The sequence below is a fragment of the Apus apus genome, chromosome 25 (assembly GCF_020740795.1).
Source record: "Apus apus isolate bApuApu2 chromosome 25, bApuApu2.pri.cur, whole genome shotgun sequence".
Classification (NCBI taxonomy): domain Eukaryota; kingdom Metazoa; phylum Chordata; class Aves; order Apodiformes; family Apodidae; genus Apus; species Apus apus.
In genome coordinates, this window is record NC_067306.1 from 3,650,861 (window position 1) to 3,668,948 (window position 18,088).

The 18,088-nt window shown below is 43.4% G+C and overlaps 1 protein-coding gene across 7 annotated transcripts in view; it reads right to left on the reverse strand.

Annotated features, from left to right (window-relative positions):
- Window positions 1–18,088, reverse strand: part of TANC2 (tetratricopeptide repeat, ankyrin repeat and coiled-coil containing 2) — a 231,370-nt gene that overhangs the window by 140,632 nt on the left and 72,650 nt on the right. For 6 of the 7 annotated variants that reach the window (XM_051640273.1, XM_051640278.1, XM_051640276.1 and 3 more), the window contains exon 4: window positions 1,459–1,530. The exons of the other annotated variant lie outside the window; for it this stretch is intronic. In XM_051640273.1, coding sequence (XP_051496233.1) covers window positions 1,459–1,530 — 72 coding nt within the window. The remainder of the gene's footprint in view (window positions 1–1,458; window positions 1,531–18,088) is intronic. 7 annotated transcript variants of the gene reach the window in all.

Below are 18,088 nucleotides of genomic sequence, written 5' to 3' on the forward strand. Positions count from 1 at the left end.
CCAAGATGCTGAATAAAGAGGCTGAAATGTAGAGAATAAAGTGTCTGAAATGAGTGTGGGGAGACCCAGCAGCTGCTGCAGCTCCTAACAACAAACTGAGGGACAAAATGCAAACAAACGAAAGGACATCCCAGGGACCAGTGGCAGAGGAAGAGGGCAAGGCTCAGCCCCCACAGCAGCAACTTGATCTAAGAGCGTCTGGAAAAGAGCAACCATTCCTTCCTGAAGGTCTTTTGTAACCAGAGTGATTCTGTGATTCTATATTCTCCAGCACAGAAATCCAAAGTGACCTGCATGGCAGCTACCATGGGGTATTGTGCAGTTATAAACTCCCTTGCTCCTTCCTAATTTTATTCCACTCTTCTACCTTAAAATAAGAACATTTTAAATAATACATTTTAAAATAGTGATAAGATGATCCTTTGCTAACCAAGCACTTTCAGCTGCTGACATTTCACAGGTCTTCCAAGTTTTAACTCTGGATTCCAATCCCCCTAATTCTGATCACAGGCTGTGGTCACTTGCATTAATTTTGCCTGTGCAACACTGGGATACTGCCAAAAAAGAGCAATGCTCTGGATAAAATGTCTCCATAAGAAGTCATTAGGACACCATAACAACAGTAGACTTGAACCTAAATGAAAGGAAAAGTATTGCTGCAATCTGAAAGAGGAAATAAGTCACTGCACATAGCACCTACTAGAGCCAGGCTTCCAAAATGTGCTTTATTCTCTAGAGCTGTCTGAAAATATCAGCGTTTTCACAACCCTCACAAATGAGCAAATGCTTAAAACTTTAAATAAGCTGCTTTAAAGGACACACAAGCCAGGGCAGATGTCAGAGCTGCTGCTGTCAGTGACAGAAATCCCCTTTACATGGCCCTAGTGGTAGTTTTAGTCACCAAGCTTCTTGTGAATGATGGATACCTAACAAAAGTTTGTAGAATCATTATTTCAGTCATATGGAATCTATTTTTACTCCTGTCTTTCTAGGACCTTTTGTCCTGTTCCTACAGGATGAAACAAAACAAAGTTCAGTCCCTGGGCAGGAAGGCACAGGACCCCTCTCCGTCACTTCCCAGGGACTGGGGGGAAGGAGAACCTGGTTATTGAGAACATGCCTGGTTCTCCCCTTGGCAATAAAGGGGAAAGCAAGTGGTCACCACATGCCAGCAGCCCTTTGCTTGGCACTGGTGCATGGTGAAGGCTTCTCACACCAGCAGCTCCAACAACCTCCGGCCGCACAAGGGCGATGCCGCAGGGAATTCCTCTGAACCCCTTCCCACTACACAAAGGCAGCCTGATCTGTGAACACCAGTCAGCTTGTAGGCATGTGGATATTAAGGATGGTTACAGGACTCTGCAGGATTACACAGTCTGATGGATCACACAGAATGTGCAGAGAAAAGGTGAAGGGATGAGAAGCGAGGCACGGAGGCAGCACAACACTCAGGTTTACCTTGCCCAGATCGGCTCTGGCGGGAGTCTACACTTGCCTGTCTTCGGTCTGGTGGCTCCTCGTTCCCTCCATCTGCATGAGAACCAAAACAGCAGAAGTAGAACATCATAGTGGACAGGTCAGGCAGATGCAACTTTTCCTTGCGCACCATCTCCTATCTTGCAGGGGCAGCAGAACCAAAGGTCCCTGTTGCAGAACTGCAAGTGGGGCAAACTGTGACACGCTCCTGAGCTCTTCCTTCCAGTTCCTCCCCAGCAAAGGAGCTCTGGGAGGTCCTCAGGATCTAAGCAGGCTTTTCATTTCCCCTACTGACCCCACAGACATGAAAATGAAATAGCAACCAAACTGTGCATCTTCAGTTAGCTCCTTCACTTCAGTCCATTAAATCAAAGTATAAAAAGTATTAAGCTTATGATGAAAGAGATCCAGGTTAAAAAAAAAAAAGTATTCCTTGAAATGGTTTCCCTCAAAAATGATTTGCCAGTTAAAAAAATGGGAACGCTGGGAAGAACTAAACCACTCTTATTACATCCTCTTGAAACTGTTTAGGAAAGCAACTGTAGCTAACAAATAACTAATCCATCTGGACCAATGAAGAGTGGAAATCATGTACAATATTATACAATTAATTACATGCTGGTCTTCATTGATCAAATGACCAGATTAGAAACAATAGATACACACATCAATAAAGATGCTTGAATGCACAGGGTTTATACAAGCTGAGAGCAAAAACTCATCAAGCTTTGCAGATTGTGAAAAGCAAAACCAGGCATTTAAAATGCAGGATGTATTTCAGAGGTTATTACACCTTATGGCAAGAGAAGGGGAATTTTTTAGACTATTTAAAAATAGTTTTGAGGTAATCGAATTCATAAATAGCTGTTAAAAAACCTCAATAGTTTATTATAGAATTTATACTTTTTGATTATGCTAAAAGCAGCTGCACTCTGATACGTTTATATCTATATTTATATATAGATATATGCCCAAAGTTATTTGTGGGGCAGGTGTGCTATGCCATAAAGTAACTCATCAACTCATTTTACATGCAAGTTACATCTGTTAGTCTGGCTTGGAAGGTAAGTTGTGTATTGGAGCACAAGAGCAGACTTAAGGTGACTGAAAATTTAAGCCTAACTCCACCCCCCCAAAAAAAAACAGGACCACAGCCCAGGCCATGGAGAGGCTTTTTGTTTCCTCTTCCCTTAGCAAAACACTTCCAGCCTTTGGTTTTCCTGCTGCCACCTTGAACAGGTGCCAGTGATGCAATTTTCTGTCACCTTTGCATTCTCCCCTGCTCATACACCAGCTGCATGTAAAGCTCAGCATCCTACAGCCAGCCAAAGCATCCCAGGAATCCTGTGTTTTAAGCCAACTGCTCATGCCCTGATAAGCCATCACAACTGTCAGGTGTCAAGGAGGCCACAGGCCATGACATTTTCCCTGCTCAGTTTTCTATTCTGGTTCATGGAATCATATACTGGTTTGGGTTGGAAAGGACCTTAAAGATCATCTAGACCCAACTCCTTGCATAGGCAGGGACACCTCCCACCAGTCCAGGTTGCTCCAAGCCCCATCCAGCCTGCCCTTCAACACTGCCAGGGATGGGGCAGCCACAGCTTCCCTGGGCAACCTGGGCCAGGCTCTCACCACCCTCACAGCAAAGAATTTCCTCCTCATGTCTCACCTCAATCTCCCTCTTCCAGTTTTCATCCATTCCCCCTTGTCCTCTCACTCCCTGCCCTTGTCCCAAGCCCCTCCCCAGCTTTCCTGGAGCCCCTTCAGGCACTGCAAGCTGCTCTAAGGTCTCCCTGGAGCCTTCTCCTCTCCAGGCTGAACACCCCAACTCTCCCAGCCTGGCTCCAGAGCAGAGCTGCTCCAGGAGGTTGCGAGGATGTGACATTGCAAATATGACTGCAATTTTGACTTATTCAAGGAGCCTTTAGGAGCCTGGAGATGCCCTCCGGGCTTTAGTTACACTGAGTCTTCCTACAGTCCAGCTGGCATAAAAGAGCATTAACCTAACAAAGGACTAATAAGTCACTATGTCTATTTTTACTTGTAATACATGATGCTGGTTTTCAACACTGCTTTGCACACAGATACAATAATTGACACTAAAGGCCCCTCAACTACAAGCCCACATGAACAGCCTCTATGTTATGAAGAGAACAAAAGTTCCAAGTATAAACACACAACACAAAGAGTTCCAAATATAAATACACAACATAAGATAATTATAAGGATTCAAAGTTCCAAAAGATGAGAGTTACAAACAGAGAGTCACAATATTAAAATCAGGAGTGAAACCCTGTATTTATCAAAAGCCACATAATCATCACCAAAAGACAAACTCAATATTATTTTTCTGGGATAGTTATTGTGAGTGATGCTAAACAAACAACTTGTCCAGGACAGTCCTACTAACCCCCAGATGGGTCCCAGCATAACCTCCCCCCTGGCCCAAAGCTGGCAGGAGACTGGACTGGTTCCAATGGAATTGGACTCTGATGGGAGGATCTGATGCAGGATGGGACCTCACAGGAGATCACTCACACAACAGTCCAGTTATGTGGCAGAGATGGACCAACAGCCCCATCTTGCCATGAGAATAACCCAAGAGGTCCCCATGGACAGGAAGATACAACACAGCAGGGTTAAAATGCAGTTTAAAAAACCTCTGAAATAAGACTTCAAAATCTGATGCAATTTTTGTTTTTAAAATGATGGTAAATCAAAGGAATGTTTCGTCATGTGAAACTGGTTTTAATTTCTTCTTTAATTCATAGAGTAACTTTTTCCATAGTACTTTGCAATGAGACTTAGATAACAGCTTAACTCTTAGTTAAATACTCCTGAACACCAAAGGCAGCCAATATGTCATTATGTTAATAATAGTTCCACTATCACAAACAGATGTTCCAAATTAACTTTAAAATGCCCTTCTGCTAATTCACCTCAAAGAGCAACACAATACCCAAAAACTCTAAGACATGCCTGACAGTGAGGGGAGGGTTCTGAAAGTTAAGGGGGAAGAAAATTAATAAAAGACTTTAAGGACTAAATTTGGCTTTAAATATAACAGCAGTCAAGATTAGTAAAAAAATAAACCATCATTCCCTGGAGACCTGTGCTCTCAGCAACAAAAGCCACGTGGTGCTGGACCAGGCTGTGAGCAGAGGGAGGTGTCTTGCTTTCATGACACCAGGTGCAACAGGATAACTGGAGTATCAAAGCACCAACCTGCACTTATCACAGCTGGTCTGCAGCTCTCCCCAAATCTGGTTCACCCATTAACAGGAAAAACAAGGTTTTTCCATTATTACAACCTTTTTGGTAGGGAGGAAATGGAAGCTGCTGTTTGGAATTCAGGCTTTTTACCCAATACCAGCGATCTCAATCCTACTTGGATTTTCTACCATGGAATCAGTTTGACATAAGAACGTTCTTTATTTTAAAAGAAAAACCCATCAGCTTTCAGCCCAAAAAAGCACAGGTTTGGGTCCCTCAGAAGTCAGCTTCCCTACTGAGTGAAGTAGGTGTCTTCTAAGCTCAGTTCATTTATATAATGTGAGCTCAGTGACACCAGACCAACCACCAGCAGCAGTACTGCTGGATACTCCATGTCTATGTAGGAATTAAATCTATTTAAGATCACTTGGAAGGACAAGGTTTCTCCTGTACAGTCACTTGGCCATAACAAAACCAGCACTCATATGAACCAGGGTAGCAGAGCTGGGTCCTGCTCTCTAAAGCTTTTCAACACTGGGATGCAAAACAGTGGCAACTTGCTGCCAAAGCCATCAGCTTTAAGGACAGGAATTGCCACCCAGGATCCAGAGCCTGCTGTGGATTTCTCAGGTAATTTGCAAGTTATTACGAGGAAGAGAAAGATGATAGTAAATTAACTTCCTCAATCAATGTAAGAGGATGGGAAAGGAAAAGAGAAATCTGATGAGTCAGCATGTATGATGTTTTTGGTGGGCATGCAGTGGTGCTGGGTGCAGCTGCAGCACAGGCTGTGGCTCCAACAGGCATCCTCAAAACCATCCACAGGCTCCTCATCAGGAATATTTTGAGACCCAGCAGAGCTGGTGCCAGGCTGTTCCCTTCCCCACCGTGCAGGACTGTATCTGCATGCACACCTCGTGCCTCCAGGCAGAGCTGGCACCTTCTCCCTCACAGGCAGGAATTGTGGAATGATGAATACTTGCAATAAAAATATAAAGAATACAAACAAATCAAGGCCAGGCAGCACAGAGGGCTGGTACCTGCAGAATTGTAGATGTATGGTGAAAAGGCAGAGGGCTGCAAGAAGCTAAGGAACAGCCCACAGTTAAGAGCTGAGCCATTAAACTATTTAATTTTTATCTCCCTTTGCTACAAATCAAAATTTTGAGCACACTCCCTTCCTTGCAGTGGAGAAGCAAGGTTACCAGGGAACAATACTATACATAATTAAAGAGTTATCTTAATATACGTGTAAAAAAGGGGCAAATGATTGTTGCTAAGGGAACATTAATTCTCATGTTTTCAAAATTCCTAGTGCTTGAGTTTACAGTCCTGACAGTGCTCACCTCTGTGTGGGGATCGGGCTGTGTTGCTCCAAAAATACTGTTAGTTATTTTATTTATACAATGCTTTCTGTAGTTGTTAGTATTTGCTTGAGCAACACCTATGATTGGCAGGCATGACCTACTCTTTGGACAACAGAGTGCAGACAGTATCACTCATGGAAGTGCAATCAACTCAGTTGCTGTGAGGACAGTCAACACTGTGAACTGCCACAGTTATCGACTGGTCCCAGATGCCACATCTCAAAGGGGTCACCAAAAGTAAATCGGTTGTGAAATCATTGCTAGAAACACACAGATATCTGTGTTAATTGAAAATAAAGATCTGACAGAGTGAGATAAACCTGGTTAAGGAGCTTCTATAGAAGCAGAAAATAGTTACTTTTTGCAAATGCCACAAGGGAAGTGAATGACACAGTAAAACACTGGCTTAGTAATCCACGTTCTCTGGTAGGTAGCAAAGAGAGGGAGGAAAACTTCAGTGATTTTTACATTTTTTAAAATATCTCAGTGTTAAGGAAGTCCACTAAGATTTACATATCTTTTTCATTTCAGAAAGATGGTGTCTCGTCAGCACCCAACAACCCTTCAGCTGGGATGCTGGAGAGAAACTGGGCTCAGAAATCCAGAGGGCAGCCCGAGTGGGTGATGGTGTGGCAAGCAGACAGCAAATAATAATAGCTGTTAATTCTCTCTCTCAATTACAAAGGGATTAAGTCATCTCAACACAATCATGTTGAGTAGCAGCTCCAGAAAAGCAGTCTCCTCTCCTATAAATGGGTCTGAGAAATGCCTGCGACCAGTTTTGCTCCCCCCACCCTCTACTCTACCAGTTTCCCATTTCAAACCAATGACACAACAAATCCTCTCCAATACACAGAACAACTTAGTGCTTTGAACAGACCAGTCCTGAGGGGAAAAGAGAACCCCAAGGCTTTCAGCAGCCCTCCCAAATAAATCCACTGCACAAAGCATCACGATGAAGACCAGTCTGCAAACAGGAGCAAGATGCAGCAGCACGACCTGCTGTCAGCTCAGAGCCCAGCACCTTCAGCATCACCTCCCTGCCAGGTGGGCACATCCAAGGCAAAGACAAGTCTTCAATAAAATTCCATCCCAGCAGCCCGATATTCTCGTTCTCCCGTTTAATTAAAACAGTGGCTAAAACTAACCAAGCGACTCAAGGTCTCCCGAGTTCTTTTATCTGACAAAGCGATTTTTCAGGCAAGAAAAATCACAGGGTGGGTCAGGCTGCCCCACGCATGCTGGGAAATCTGCTGCAAGAACTGACTGCATTAGATGAGCTGCTGCTCTGACAGCGCCTGCCAGGGCGTGCTCCCCTGCCACAGCTCAGAAATCAATACTTGCAGTCTGCATCCCATCAAAACTGTATTGGGAAAACACGGGAGACTCACAGAAAGCCAGTCCAGTGGTGAGGAAGGGATCTGCTCCCAGCCCAGCCCGGCATCCCTGCGGAAGGAAAGGTCTGCCCGGCGCACGGCGTAAGGCACGGGAAGGTGGTTCCCGGCTGCCATCCTGCTCCCCAAGCCCAGGCGGGTGCCAAACGATAAATAATCAGGAATTAAAGTGCCCCCGGGAGCGGTCCCGGGAGCTGAGGGCAGCGCTGCCCGGAGCCGCAGCCGCGCAGCCCAGCGCAGCCCAGCGCGCTGCACATCCCGCTCCCAGCAAGCCCGACGGATTCCAGCCAGGCTGAGGAATGACATGTGCCCAACGCAACCGCCTGCTGCTCTGCCGGGAGCCCGCGGGGCCTGGGATGAGGCAAAATGCACCCGAAGGGAGCAAGAGGGGAGGGCAGCAGCCCAAGCTGGTCCTTGAAAGGGCTATTTTAGGATAAAATCCTGATTATTTAGCCTGGGGGAGGGGTCTTGTGCTTCAGAAAACAAATACAAACATTGTTATTGTGCTAAAAAGCGGTATTACTCGTATCATAATAAATATTACTTAGAACTACATTAATTTGCTAACAGGATAAACCATCGCAGCAGAGCAGCTCCCCAGGGGGAGCACTGGGGTGTGAAGGGAGGGGCTGGGAACCACAGGACAGGTCTGGATTACTAATTGCCTCATCACTAAAAAGCTTTCCAACGTGTTGAACCCCTTATGAACAGCCCTGATAACTCACACAACTCATAAGACACACACCACCGGCTGCACAGAACTTTCCTGCAATTAATGTTAAATAATGTTAATTAAATCGCGTCAAATTCCTGGACCTTCACACACACCAGATGAAGAGATCTTCATTCAGGAGCCAAGAGCACACAGCAAAGGCAGGTATTTCTTTCAGAGGTAAGCTGAGCAGTGACATTTCCAAATGTCCGTAAGGAAAAAGCCCACCTCAGTCACATCACTGCCCCAATACGCAGTAAAAACCACCCAATAAAGAAGTAAAAGCTTTTCAGCTGTGTACAGTTTATTACACAAAGCTACGGGAGATGGGAGGCACAGAAATGTTTTCTTAAGTAGAAGATTGCATTTGGTAATTGTTACTCTATGGGCCATCAAAAGACTTGCTTCTCTTTTGCAAACAAAATATTAGTATTTAAGAAAATGGAAGTGCCAGGTTGTGTTTTGAAATACACCTGGAGTGCTGTGTCCAGCTCTGGAGCCCTCAGCACAGGAAAGACATGGAGCTGTGGAAGAGGGTCCAGAGGAGGCCACAGAGATGATGGGAGGGCTGGAGCAGCTCTGCTCTGGAGACAGGCTGGGAGAGTTGGGGTGTTCAGCCTGGAGAAGAGAAGGCTCCAGGGAGACCTTAGAGCAGCTTCTAGTGCCTGAAGGGGCTCCAGGAAAGCTGGGGAGGGGCTTGGGACAAGGGCAGGGAGGGATAGGATGAGGGGGATGGATGAAAACTGGGAGAGGAAGATTGAGGTGAGACATGAAGGAGGAAATTCTTCCCTGTGAGGCTGGTGAGAGCCTGGCCCAGGTTGTCCAGGGAAGCTGTGGCTGCCCCATCCCTGGCAGTGTTGAAGGGCAGCTTGGATGGGGCTTGGAGCAGCCTGGGCTGGTGGGAGGTGTCCCTGCCCATGCAGGGGGTTGGAACCTGATGATCTTTAAGGTCCCTTCCAACCTTTACCATTCTATGATTCTAAAGCAGAAAATTAACATACATTTAATAGAGATAAGGGGTTTTACCTTATTATATGTTAAATATAGTCCCACTGGACACAGGAACAGTAAACAACTGGGGAGTCAGCACTGGCATAAGGAATGCACTGACCCCAGGCTTTGAACACAACCTTGGACATCATCAAAGGTTCACCATGATGGACACATTTCTTTGTGGAGCCACGGCTGCAGCAAGGCAGCTTGGAGGGCAGACACCCAGAATTATTGCCACTGTTCACACACCTAAAGACCAGGATATGATTCACATGCTGCCCTGCTTGTTCCATGAACACTTAGGAAATTACAGATTTTATCCATAACCATAAAAAGATGCGTTTGCATTAGACTTTGTGTACTTTAAAATGGCATTAATAAGTACATTATCTAAATTTATAAACAAAGGCCAGCTACCCTTAATACCTGGCATTGTATTCCAGCTCATTAAGGAACAATCTGAAGAGCTGAAAGCAATCTGTACGGAAAACATGGCTCCTTAATTGGAACAGAGCTGTGAGAGAGAGCAAAAGCAGATGTATGGGGACTTGGAATAGTCAGAGTGAATATAAAGATCCCCCAAAAGTCAATTTATTCCTGTTCAATTACCATCTCCTAACTGGTTGTGTAAGAATGTCTATCAGAATTTTCACATTTTCACATTGGAGACTTCAGTGACTTCTTTTTCTTTTTATCCATAACCATTTTTTTTAATAAAACATCTAAAACATCCGTGATCCTTTAGATAAAATTTAAATCTCATCCTAACTTAGTTTATCTCATATAGACATCCCTAAAAGGACCAAATATACACTGCAGCAATTCTCCTTTAAAGAAGCATATTCATTTAAAAACACAGCCACAAAAAAAATAACAGGATGCAAACTCAATATAAAATGAGATTAGTGAAGTAAATTTTCAAAACAATTGGGCTTGCTTAGACTCCCTCTGTTCCATCCACTGTCAGTAAGATTTGGGTTAAATCACATCAGTGCTTCTAAAAATTCAGCCAAATAAGCCCCTGCACCTTTAGCTGAGTAATTCTGTTTAGATTTACTCCTCAAATTTTCACTACTTGTACCTAAAAACTGTTTTGACAAACAATCTTCCCATCTAGCTACTAAAAGGGACAGAAGTAGCCTCACTTGTTCACTATTTTAATCATTTAAATAAATGTAAAAGCTGATCTTTTTGGAGACTCCATGAAATCTATCAGGACAGTGTGGGAAGCAATCAGCTGAATGTGATGTTTACTCTCACCAAATCAGAAAGGTGCTAATTTGCAGCCATCTACATGCATCAACTTTCTTATTTTTCTGAAATTGTTTCAAGCTCCTACGGGGGCACTAGAGAATCACCAAGGATGAACAGATAAAAGAGAAACAGTTGCAGCTTTCAGAGAGGAACAAAATAAGGGGCGCCCGCCTCTTCAGGGGTCATTGTAAGGAACACAAATGTAGACACAAGAGATGGAATTTTATCCACCTCCTCAACAGAGGCTGAGGAACCACAATGGATGGCTTGGAGAAAGCTGATCAAACCACCAGAGTCAGGAATAACCTCACTGATGTGGGATTAAATGTAAGCATTGCCTATTTCACAGGACAATAAATAGGTTTAATAACTGGACATACTATTGATTACAGCAAATACGTTTTGCTCAGAATTCATGAGCAAATACTCAAAATACTACTTTATTAATTGTTTTGGAAGAAATTTACAATTTCTTCTTATACATGAGATGGAAAACCCAAGTTCTGGATGAAACAGTTCAGACAAAACATCTGCTTTGCTATCAAAATCTGAGGGCCTGATAGCTCACTCAGCACCACCCAGCAAAATATTCCTGTGCCATTTTGCATTTTATTTCTAACTTTGATTTTTGTTCTGACAAGTAGAAAAACACCTTTTGTTAACAAACTATGTGACATCCAGAAGATAAATGAGGTTAGCAGGTAAGTGAGTTATGTTGCCTCCACAGGCTGCTAGCCTGGACCTTCTTTCCCTTCTCACAAGCAAACTGCATCACCACAGTCCAGGCAATCTCTCCAAGCCCAGGGGGTCTTTTCCAAGTATTTCTCTTGCACAAATGACAGGCTTCCTTAGCAAATCAGCATTATGTCATACAGCAAAAATGTAACTCTGACCTGAGGAACACACCTTGGAATCCAAACTGCCAACATCTGCAGCACAGACAACTCCATCTGGAAAACTGCTGTGGAAAGAAGTGCTTTAACCCCAATGTCAACACTTGTGCCTCACTCCATGTTGCTGCTGCTACTGACTGAGTAGGCAGTTGGATCCAGAGCAGGGGATTTCTGATCTAACATACCAGAAATTGTACTTTGGAGTGACCAAGTGTTATCTCACAAGGAACTTGGTTAAAGATGCTCATAACTAGGTGTTTGGGAAGAACCAGCCAGCTGGAGAAGTCACTCTGAAGTGGTTAACAGCCAGACATTGCTTCAACCCTACTCAAGCACAGAGAGAAGAGAGATGGGCCCATCCCTTTGCCCTTCCTCTTCTCCAAAGCACAGCTTCTGACTGCTGTGGCTATCCCTATGTCATTTCAACCATGGTGAAATGGAAACCCATCTTCATGAAACGGAAACCCACCTTCATCGCTGCCCGGAGGAGCAGAAATCAAACCCTCCCAGATGCCACCTCCCAAGCTCCCAACAGCAGTTTCTCCCCAGGCCCCACCATCTCCCATGGACCTGGACCAGTACACACACCAGCTCTCTCCCACTCTGCCCAAGTGTGCCTCAGGCCTTCTCCAGCTCACCAGAAATGTGTCTGTGACACAAAACCCAGAGGAGCTTCCACAGCTCAATTACCCTTACTCAGTAACCCAGCAGCTCCTACAAGGCATAATCTAGAGCTAGAAGTTAAACAAAGATATGAAAACAAACATGTTTTCATTTGCATTAAAGCACAAATTGTTTCCTTTCTTGCAGTGGAACAAAATACCATCCTCGCCATTTGAGAGATGTGGTCTCCTGCACTTTGGGATAAGAAGGTCTTACTTCCAAAGTGAAGTAGCACAGGACGGAATCTGGTGGCAGCCACACACAAGCACAATGAGTTAGGAATTGTTACACCTTCCAACCTGAAGAGATGTCATAACAAAATGTATAATGAGGGGAAAAAAAGAGGTAGAAAAATGTAAAGATAACCAGAGTATTGCAAAAGGTGATCAAAGAACAACTCTTCAGACAGCTCAGTCTTAAAACACATTATAAAGTGGGGAAAACCCTTCATTCTGTACATGAGAGCTTTCAGTGTCCAGTGGGGACAGGGGAGAGGACAAGAGCAAGGGGGGGATCAGCGAGGACCAACTTCCAAATTCCCTCCTTATCATCCCTGACTCAACATGCTTTTGCTGTACATCTGTAAATTATAAATATATAAAATGCTTGTATACTCTAATAAGGCTGTCTGGAACATTTAGCAACCACAAGAATTTTCAGCTTGAAATAAAAAGCATGACAGATATACTAATTATTCCAATTGACTGAGTATGTTAAAATTTAATTAACTAAAAACAATTAACACTATATATAACATACGCTTTCCTGCACAGCTACAAGTTACCTGTTTTGTAGGGCAAATTTTGTCTTTTCATTTGTGCCTGTTCCCCTAATGAAAAGTTCAAGCTGCATTTTTAGAACAGCTTAGTGGTCATCTGTCCTAAAATTAGTTGAGAAATTGGTACAAGTGACTGAAGCTCAAAATAGGTTAACTCTGATGGCAGGCAGTCTGCTGCTAGCACTCAGCAGTCCCTGAACGATAGCAAAGACACCAGGAGTACAGTGAAAGGGATTTATTACAGCTTCAAAACCTCGTTGCATAGGAAAAAGGTTCCAAAATCCCTCAAACCTACAACCAACATGTTGGAAATACTGTTGCCTGCAAGATGCTGAGCTCACTGGCTGTCCTACCACCCCAGGAATACGCAAGCACAGCCTACCAAAATCCTAAGTAAAATATTTCTAGTACTTCAAAGGTTTAAGTGAACCTTGTTTTAGAAATCAAACCATTCTGTCTTCTAGCACCTAATACACCATCTTTTTTGGTTGAAACTGCTATGGCCAAGATGTCTTCCCTACACCTCTGATCAGCATCACAGCTAGGAAGTGGTTAATTTTGCCACACAAGCATAAGGAGACACTGTGGCTATTGCTCCTCTCAGTGATTTTCCCACGATGATAGAGTAAATCCAAGATTGGTTGCCATGCAGACTGTGAGTCCTGCTTTCACCTGCTGACCCTGAGGCTCTGCCCACCCCAAGGTACTTAATTCAATTACCTTGGTCAACTCTATTGATTCATCTATGACTTACTGCAGGCTATTGATTTTTGGCAGAGCGTAGCAGCACGGTTGGATCAGGGTTTGTCCCCACTAACATGCAGCTTGAAGTGGAAGCCTTCCAGCTTCACGTGTGCATGTGACAATCACTGTGGTCCTGTCACAATTAAACACAGGTGGACAGGCTGCTATGAAAACTCTTCTCACTCTCCAAACAATATGTCTTTTCAGCACTGAAGCAACTCATTTAACTACCGAGTCTGACTGCTAGCAAAATTACAGGAAGGTAACTAAGCAAAAGCAAAAAGGAAAAAAACCCAAAAGATCCCATATGAAAATCTTGTATTATTTAGCATTTTGTTGTATCCTCAAACAGATGCAACACTGAACATTATTTGCCACCAGCAGCTCTGGTTGCATTCTGCACTCTCATCCTGCAGCTAAATTATCCTTCCATTCCATTTCCAGTGAAAGCACTGCCCATGTTTTTAGAAACCACTTTTTATCAAAGGTATTTCCACCAAATGCAAGCAAAATCCTTCTTCCAGTCTGTTACCTCCTGAAATCCAAATAACTACAATTTACAAGTTATGCTTAAACACTGAAGTAGTAATAATGCAACCAAATGTCATCAGGAATCATCTTTCCTGTGGCTCCTGTGGTTCTACGACGCAACAGAAAAACCTTCACACATCTGCAGTCACAGTTATGGCCTTTGATCATAAATGCCACTCACTCTCCTACTTTAGGCAATTATACAGTAAAATATAAAAGGAGGTTAACAGTTCTATTTAGTTGGAATAATGAGTCATTCTTTCTAAAACTTATTTTCCAGACACTACTCAAACAGCAGTAGTTGTACACACACATCCACAAATAAAGACAGGCTTTAAAGAAATCATTCATTATTCAAGAAATTCTGCCTGAAAGGTAAAAAGGAAATGCAATGCAGAGATACGCAGCACCATTTTGTACCAGTACCAGGGTTCCTATCCATTGAATGATTTCTAGATGTAACTAGAAGTTCTCCAGTAACTTGAGAAGGCACTTTACAACACTACACAGTCTAAGGTTACACAGCAATCCCTGCACCTCTTCTGAAGGGCTTGTCTCAAGTATGGCACAATGCTGAGTTTAGCCTGGAACAGCACAAAAAGGTCTAAAAAAGGAAACTGAGGAATAGCAAAGCCTTAGTGCATCATCTTTGGTTGTCCAGGAAGTTTACCCAAGCTAAGGGGTGCCAGGTCAGCCTGGCACTGCAGCACCCACCCAGGCAGTGAGGTGTACACACTGTCAGAAGCAGCTCTGCAGAGACCAGGCATAAATCTCCCTAATTAATACAATTACAGAAGCTCTTTATAGTAATTTTTTATTATTTATCAACCAGGAGGCACAATCCATCCAGTACTACACACAATGGCTTAGAAACCTTTTTTTTGCCAATTAAAATGCTGTTGTGGGTTCCTCACCTCCGAGAAGGTAAGGACACATTCCCTTCTCCTGCAGCATTCTTAAAGGGGAATGAAATACCCACAGCAAAAAGAAAATTTTAGAAACAAAGAACTTCATCAATATTCCAGCAAGTTCTGCTATGTAAGCTATCCATTCAACAGAGCATTTTGGGGAATAGGGAACCCACTGCTCCAAGAAATGCAAGTGACAGAGCAGGGCTCAAGAACCAACCTGGCATCTAAATGAATCAGAGGTTTGCCCTGCTCGTGTCATGCTATTCATGTGTCCAGCAACACCAAATCTCTTCCCCATTAGAGAGAAGTTAAAAAAGTGCAAATAAAGCTTCTTACGGGGATAGAAAATGTAATAGGAAACAATTAAGGAGTCCTTTATGTGGCAAATAATCAATAGCTTAAATGCAAATTGTTTTAAAATTAGTGAAAGCAAAAACTAATTGCCTTATGGCAAACCCCTGCCCTTTTTCTTGGGAAAAAAATCATTTAAAAATGGTAAAATCAGTCTGCTAGTTTGTTTTGCCATGCTCTGCCTGTATCTCACCACCACAGGAGCAAGCATCTGACAACAGCAGATGGTGCAAAATTTAAACTCACAACCCATGTCAGAGGTCAGCAAAAACCTTACGGTGTCAGGAAGCTTTGCAAGGAGAAGCAAGGAATCCCACTGCAGGCAGCAGGGATAAGGAATCAGGAACAAGCTTCTCTTTTGGAAAGCTTATGAGGAAAATTTACTTAGCTAGATGTGTCCAACGTGGTAAAGAACCATCAAATTTCCAAAACATGGCCTGATCTTCCATGTGAGAAACACAAGAGTCAAGAGATGGCACAGGACAAACCTGACCCATCAGTCATGGGGTGTTTTGCTGCATTTGCTTCTTCTCCATAGAAACATGTTTTCCTCCCTGGAGAACAGCAGGCAGCACCCACCACCCCACCCACCTGTCACACCCCCACCTACAAAAAACTCAAAACAGCACTATACTTCTACAAAGAAGACATGCCAGTCTTTTAGGTGAAATTAAGAGCTACCAAGCCTGAACATCCAAGGCCTGGTGGTTCCTGAACATCCAGGGACTGCTGGGTCCTCCGAGGCTCATCCAAGACCAGTTCAGCAAGGCACAGGTTTTCCTCCATGGGCCTTATCTTAACACTGTTGCTCTCATGAAGTTAGTGAGCTGGGACTTCACATTCTCATTAACAACAGAAGATCAAGACCTATAACTGGAGATGCATTTACATGGGTAAAACCACCTGGGTGCCTCAGCAGCTGCTGCAGAAACTCCTTCACACCTGGGTTCAGTTACAGGCAGGGTTTGGCAAGGTGTGTTAATCTGAGGGTTTCACCCAGGAGAACTTTGGTAGGCTAATTTCCATTTTCTCCTGGAAGTTACATCCATACATTTCCATGCAGGGAGGGACCTGGAGACAAACCCTCACAGCTACTCACAAAGCTGGGACCCCTCCATGACCCAGCACAGCCCCATCACACCAGACATGTCTCAGGCATGGCATGTTGGGAAGCCACGTGAAGACCTTCCAGTTAGGACTGGGCCTGGCTGAGGACATCCTCTTCCAGTGCTAAAAGTGAGACTAAATCTCAGGGTGCAAACCCAGGAGACTGTGCTCCCTCTGCAGACAGGACCCCAGCAGCCCCCTCTCCCCTTGCTGTGCTGCACAGGTCTCTCAATACACCTGCCTCAGTTTCCCTCTATGATTCAAGTGCTCTTGTCTCTCAGTTGTGCGGGCCATGACTGGAGTGGAAAGACTCCCAGGAGAAAGGGAAAGGCCAAGCAAACCTGGTGTAAATTTGCACCAGAATTACTTTGCTGATGACCTTCTGAAGATACTTCCCTTCTGTAGGTACAGCCGTGCTTGCCAGCACTGCTCCATTTCCTGCTGTGAAACCAAACTATTTGCACCTGAGAACATATCAATGTAACCCAAACCAACAATTTAGGATTTAAACTAAATCAAGACCTCATGCACAGATATATTTCACTTGTCTGTTGATTTATATGGTTAAAAATGTTTGTAATCTTGCCTGTAATCAAGCTCAGCAGTGACTTTGCATTCAGTTCATCTGCCTTTTCTCTCACTACTTAATTGGCTGTTATGTTTCCCTCATGCTGCCCCACTACCTGGATGAGGTGTAAATTATCTGCTAAAAATTTTGTTTATACTTATCTTTGTTTTGCTTGGCAATTTAAAACAGAGACTGCTCAACATTTAATTTAACGAGGCCAAGTTTTGCATAGCATTACATTATGTAAAATAATTACACTTTAAAAATTACTGCTATACAGAAGATTATGGCAAAACCTGTTAGTGCTAAAATTATTCTATTTATGTAGATAAACTTTGAAGTTTATTAATGAAAGTTTGCAGTGAAACAGCTGTTCTGCTGATTAAATAAACTATGACTAAGGTTTCGTGTTAGCTTCCTCAAGCAGGCAGCTATTGAAAAGCCAGACAGACTAATTGTATAAAATTCATTAAATGCAGAAAGGTGAAATTATAAGAACTCAAACTGTTACCTTAAGTGGCTTTCAGACTTAAAAAAATATATATATATTATTTATTTGGAGATGTAGATAAAAATTTCTAAAGAATTCCTAACACTGTCTTAAAGTAATGTACAGGTTGCAGGTAAGAGACTATTTAATTATTATTTCAGTTTGAGTAATCAGAACATCTAAATGAGCAAGAGAGTTAGGACTGCACAAAAAACTGTCCTTGATGAAATGAAAGGAGAGCTGGTTTTTCAGCTTTTACCCCGTTTCCAAATTTGCACTAGGTCACAAGTGGAGAAGAAAAAAAGAAAAACCACCCAACTGCCCCAATTTATTTCTCATGCTCCAGAAAAGCTCTGTAGATGGTAGCAGGGTGGGAGGCAGGGCAGTGTCTCCCTGGGCTGTGGGCATTATCAGCCATTGTCACAGAGCCACAAGTCACCAGCCAAGGCTGGAAGGTCCAGAGGAAAAATGTAAATGTCTCAGCTTGGCTGATGCACAATTAAGCTTTGCTCAGTCATAAAGGTGAAACAAGATTTGATACAGCAGTAATAAACTTGCAAGGCTTCCAGCAGAGATGGAGCACAAGTGAAAAGGAGGGAAACTTAACCTGAATACACAATGATCAAATTGTATGCCAAAG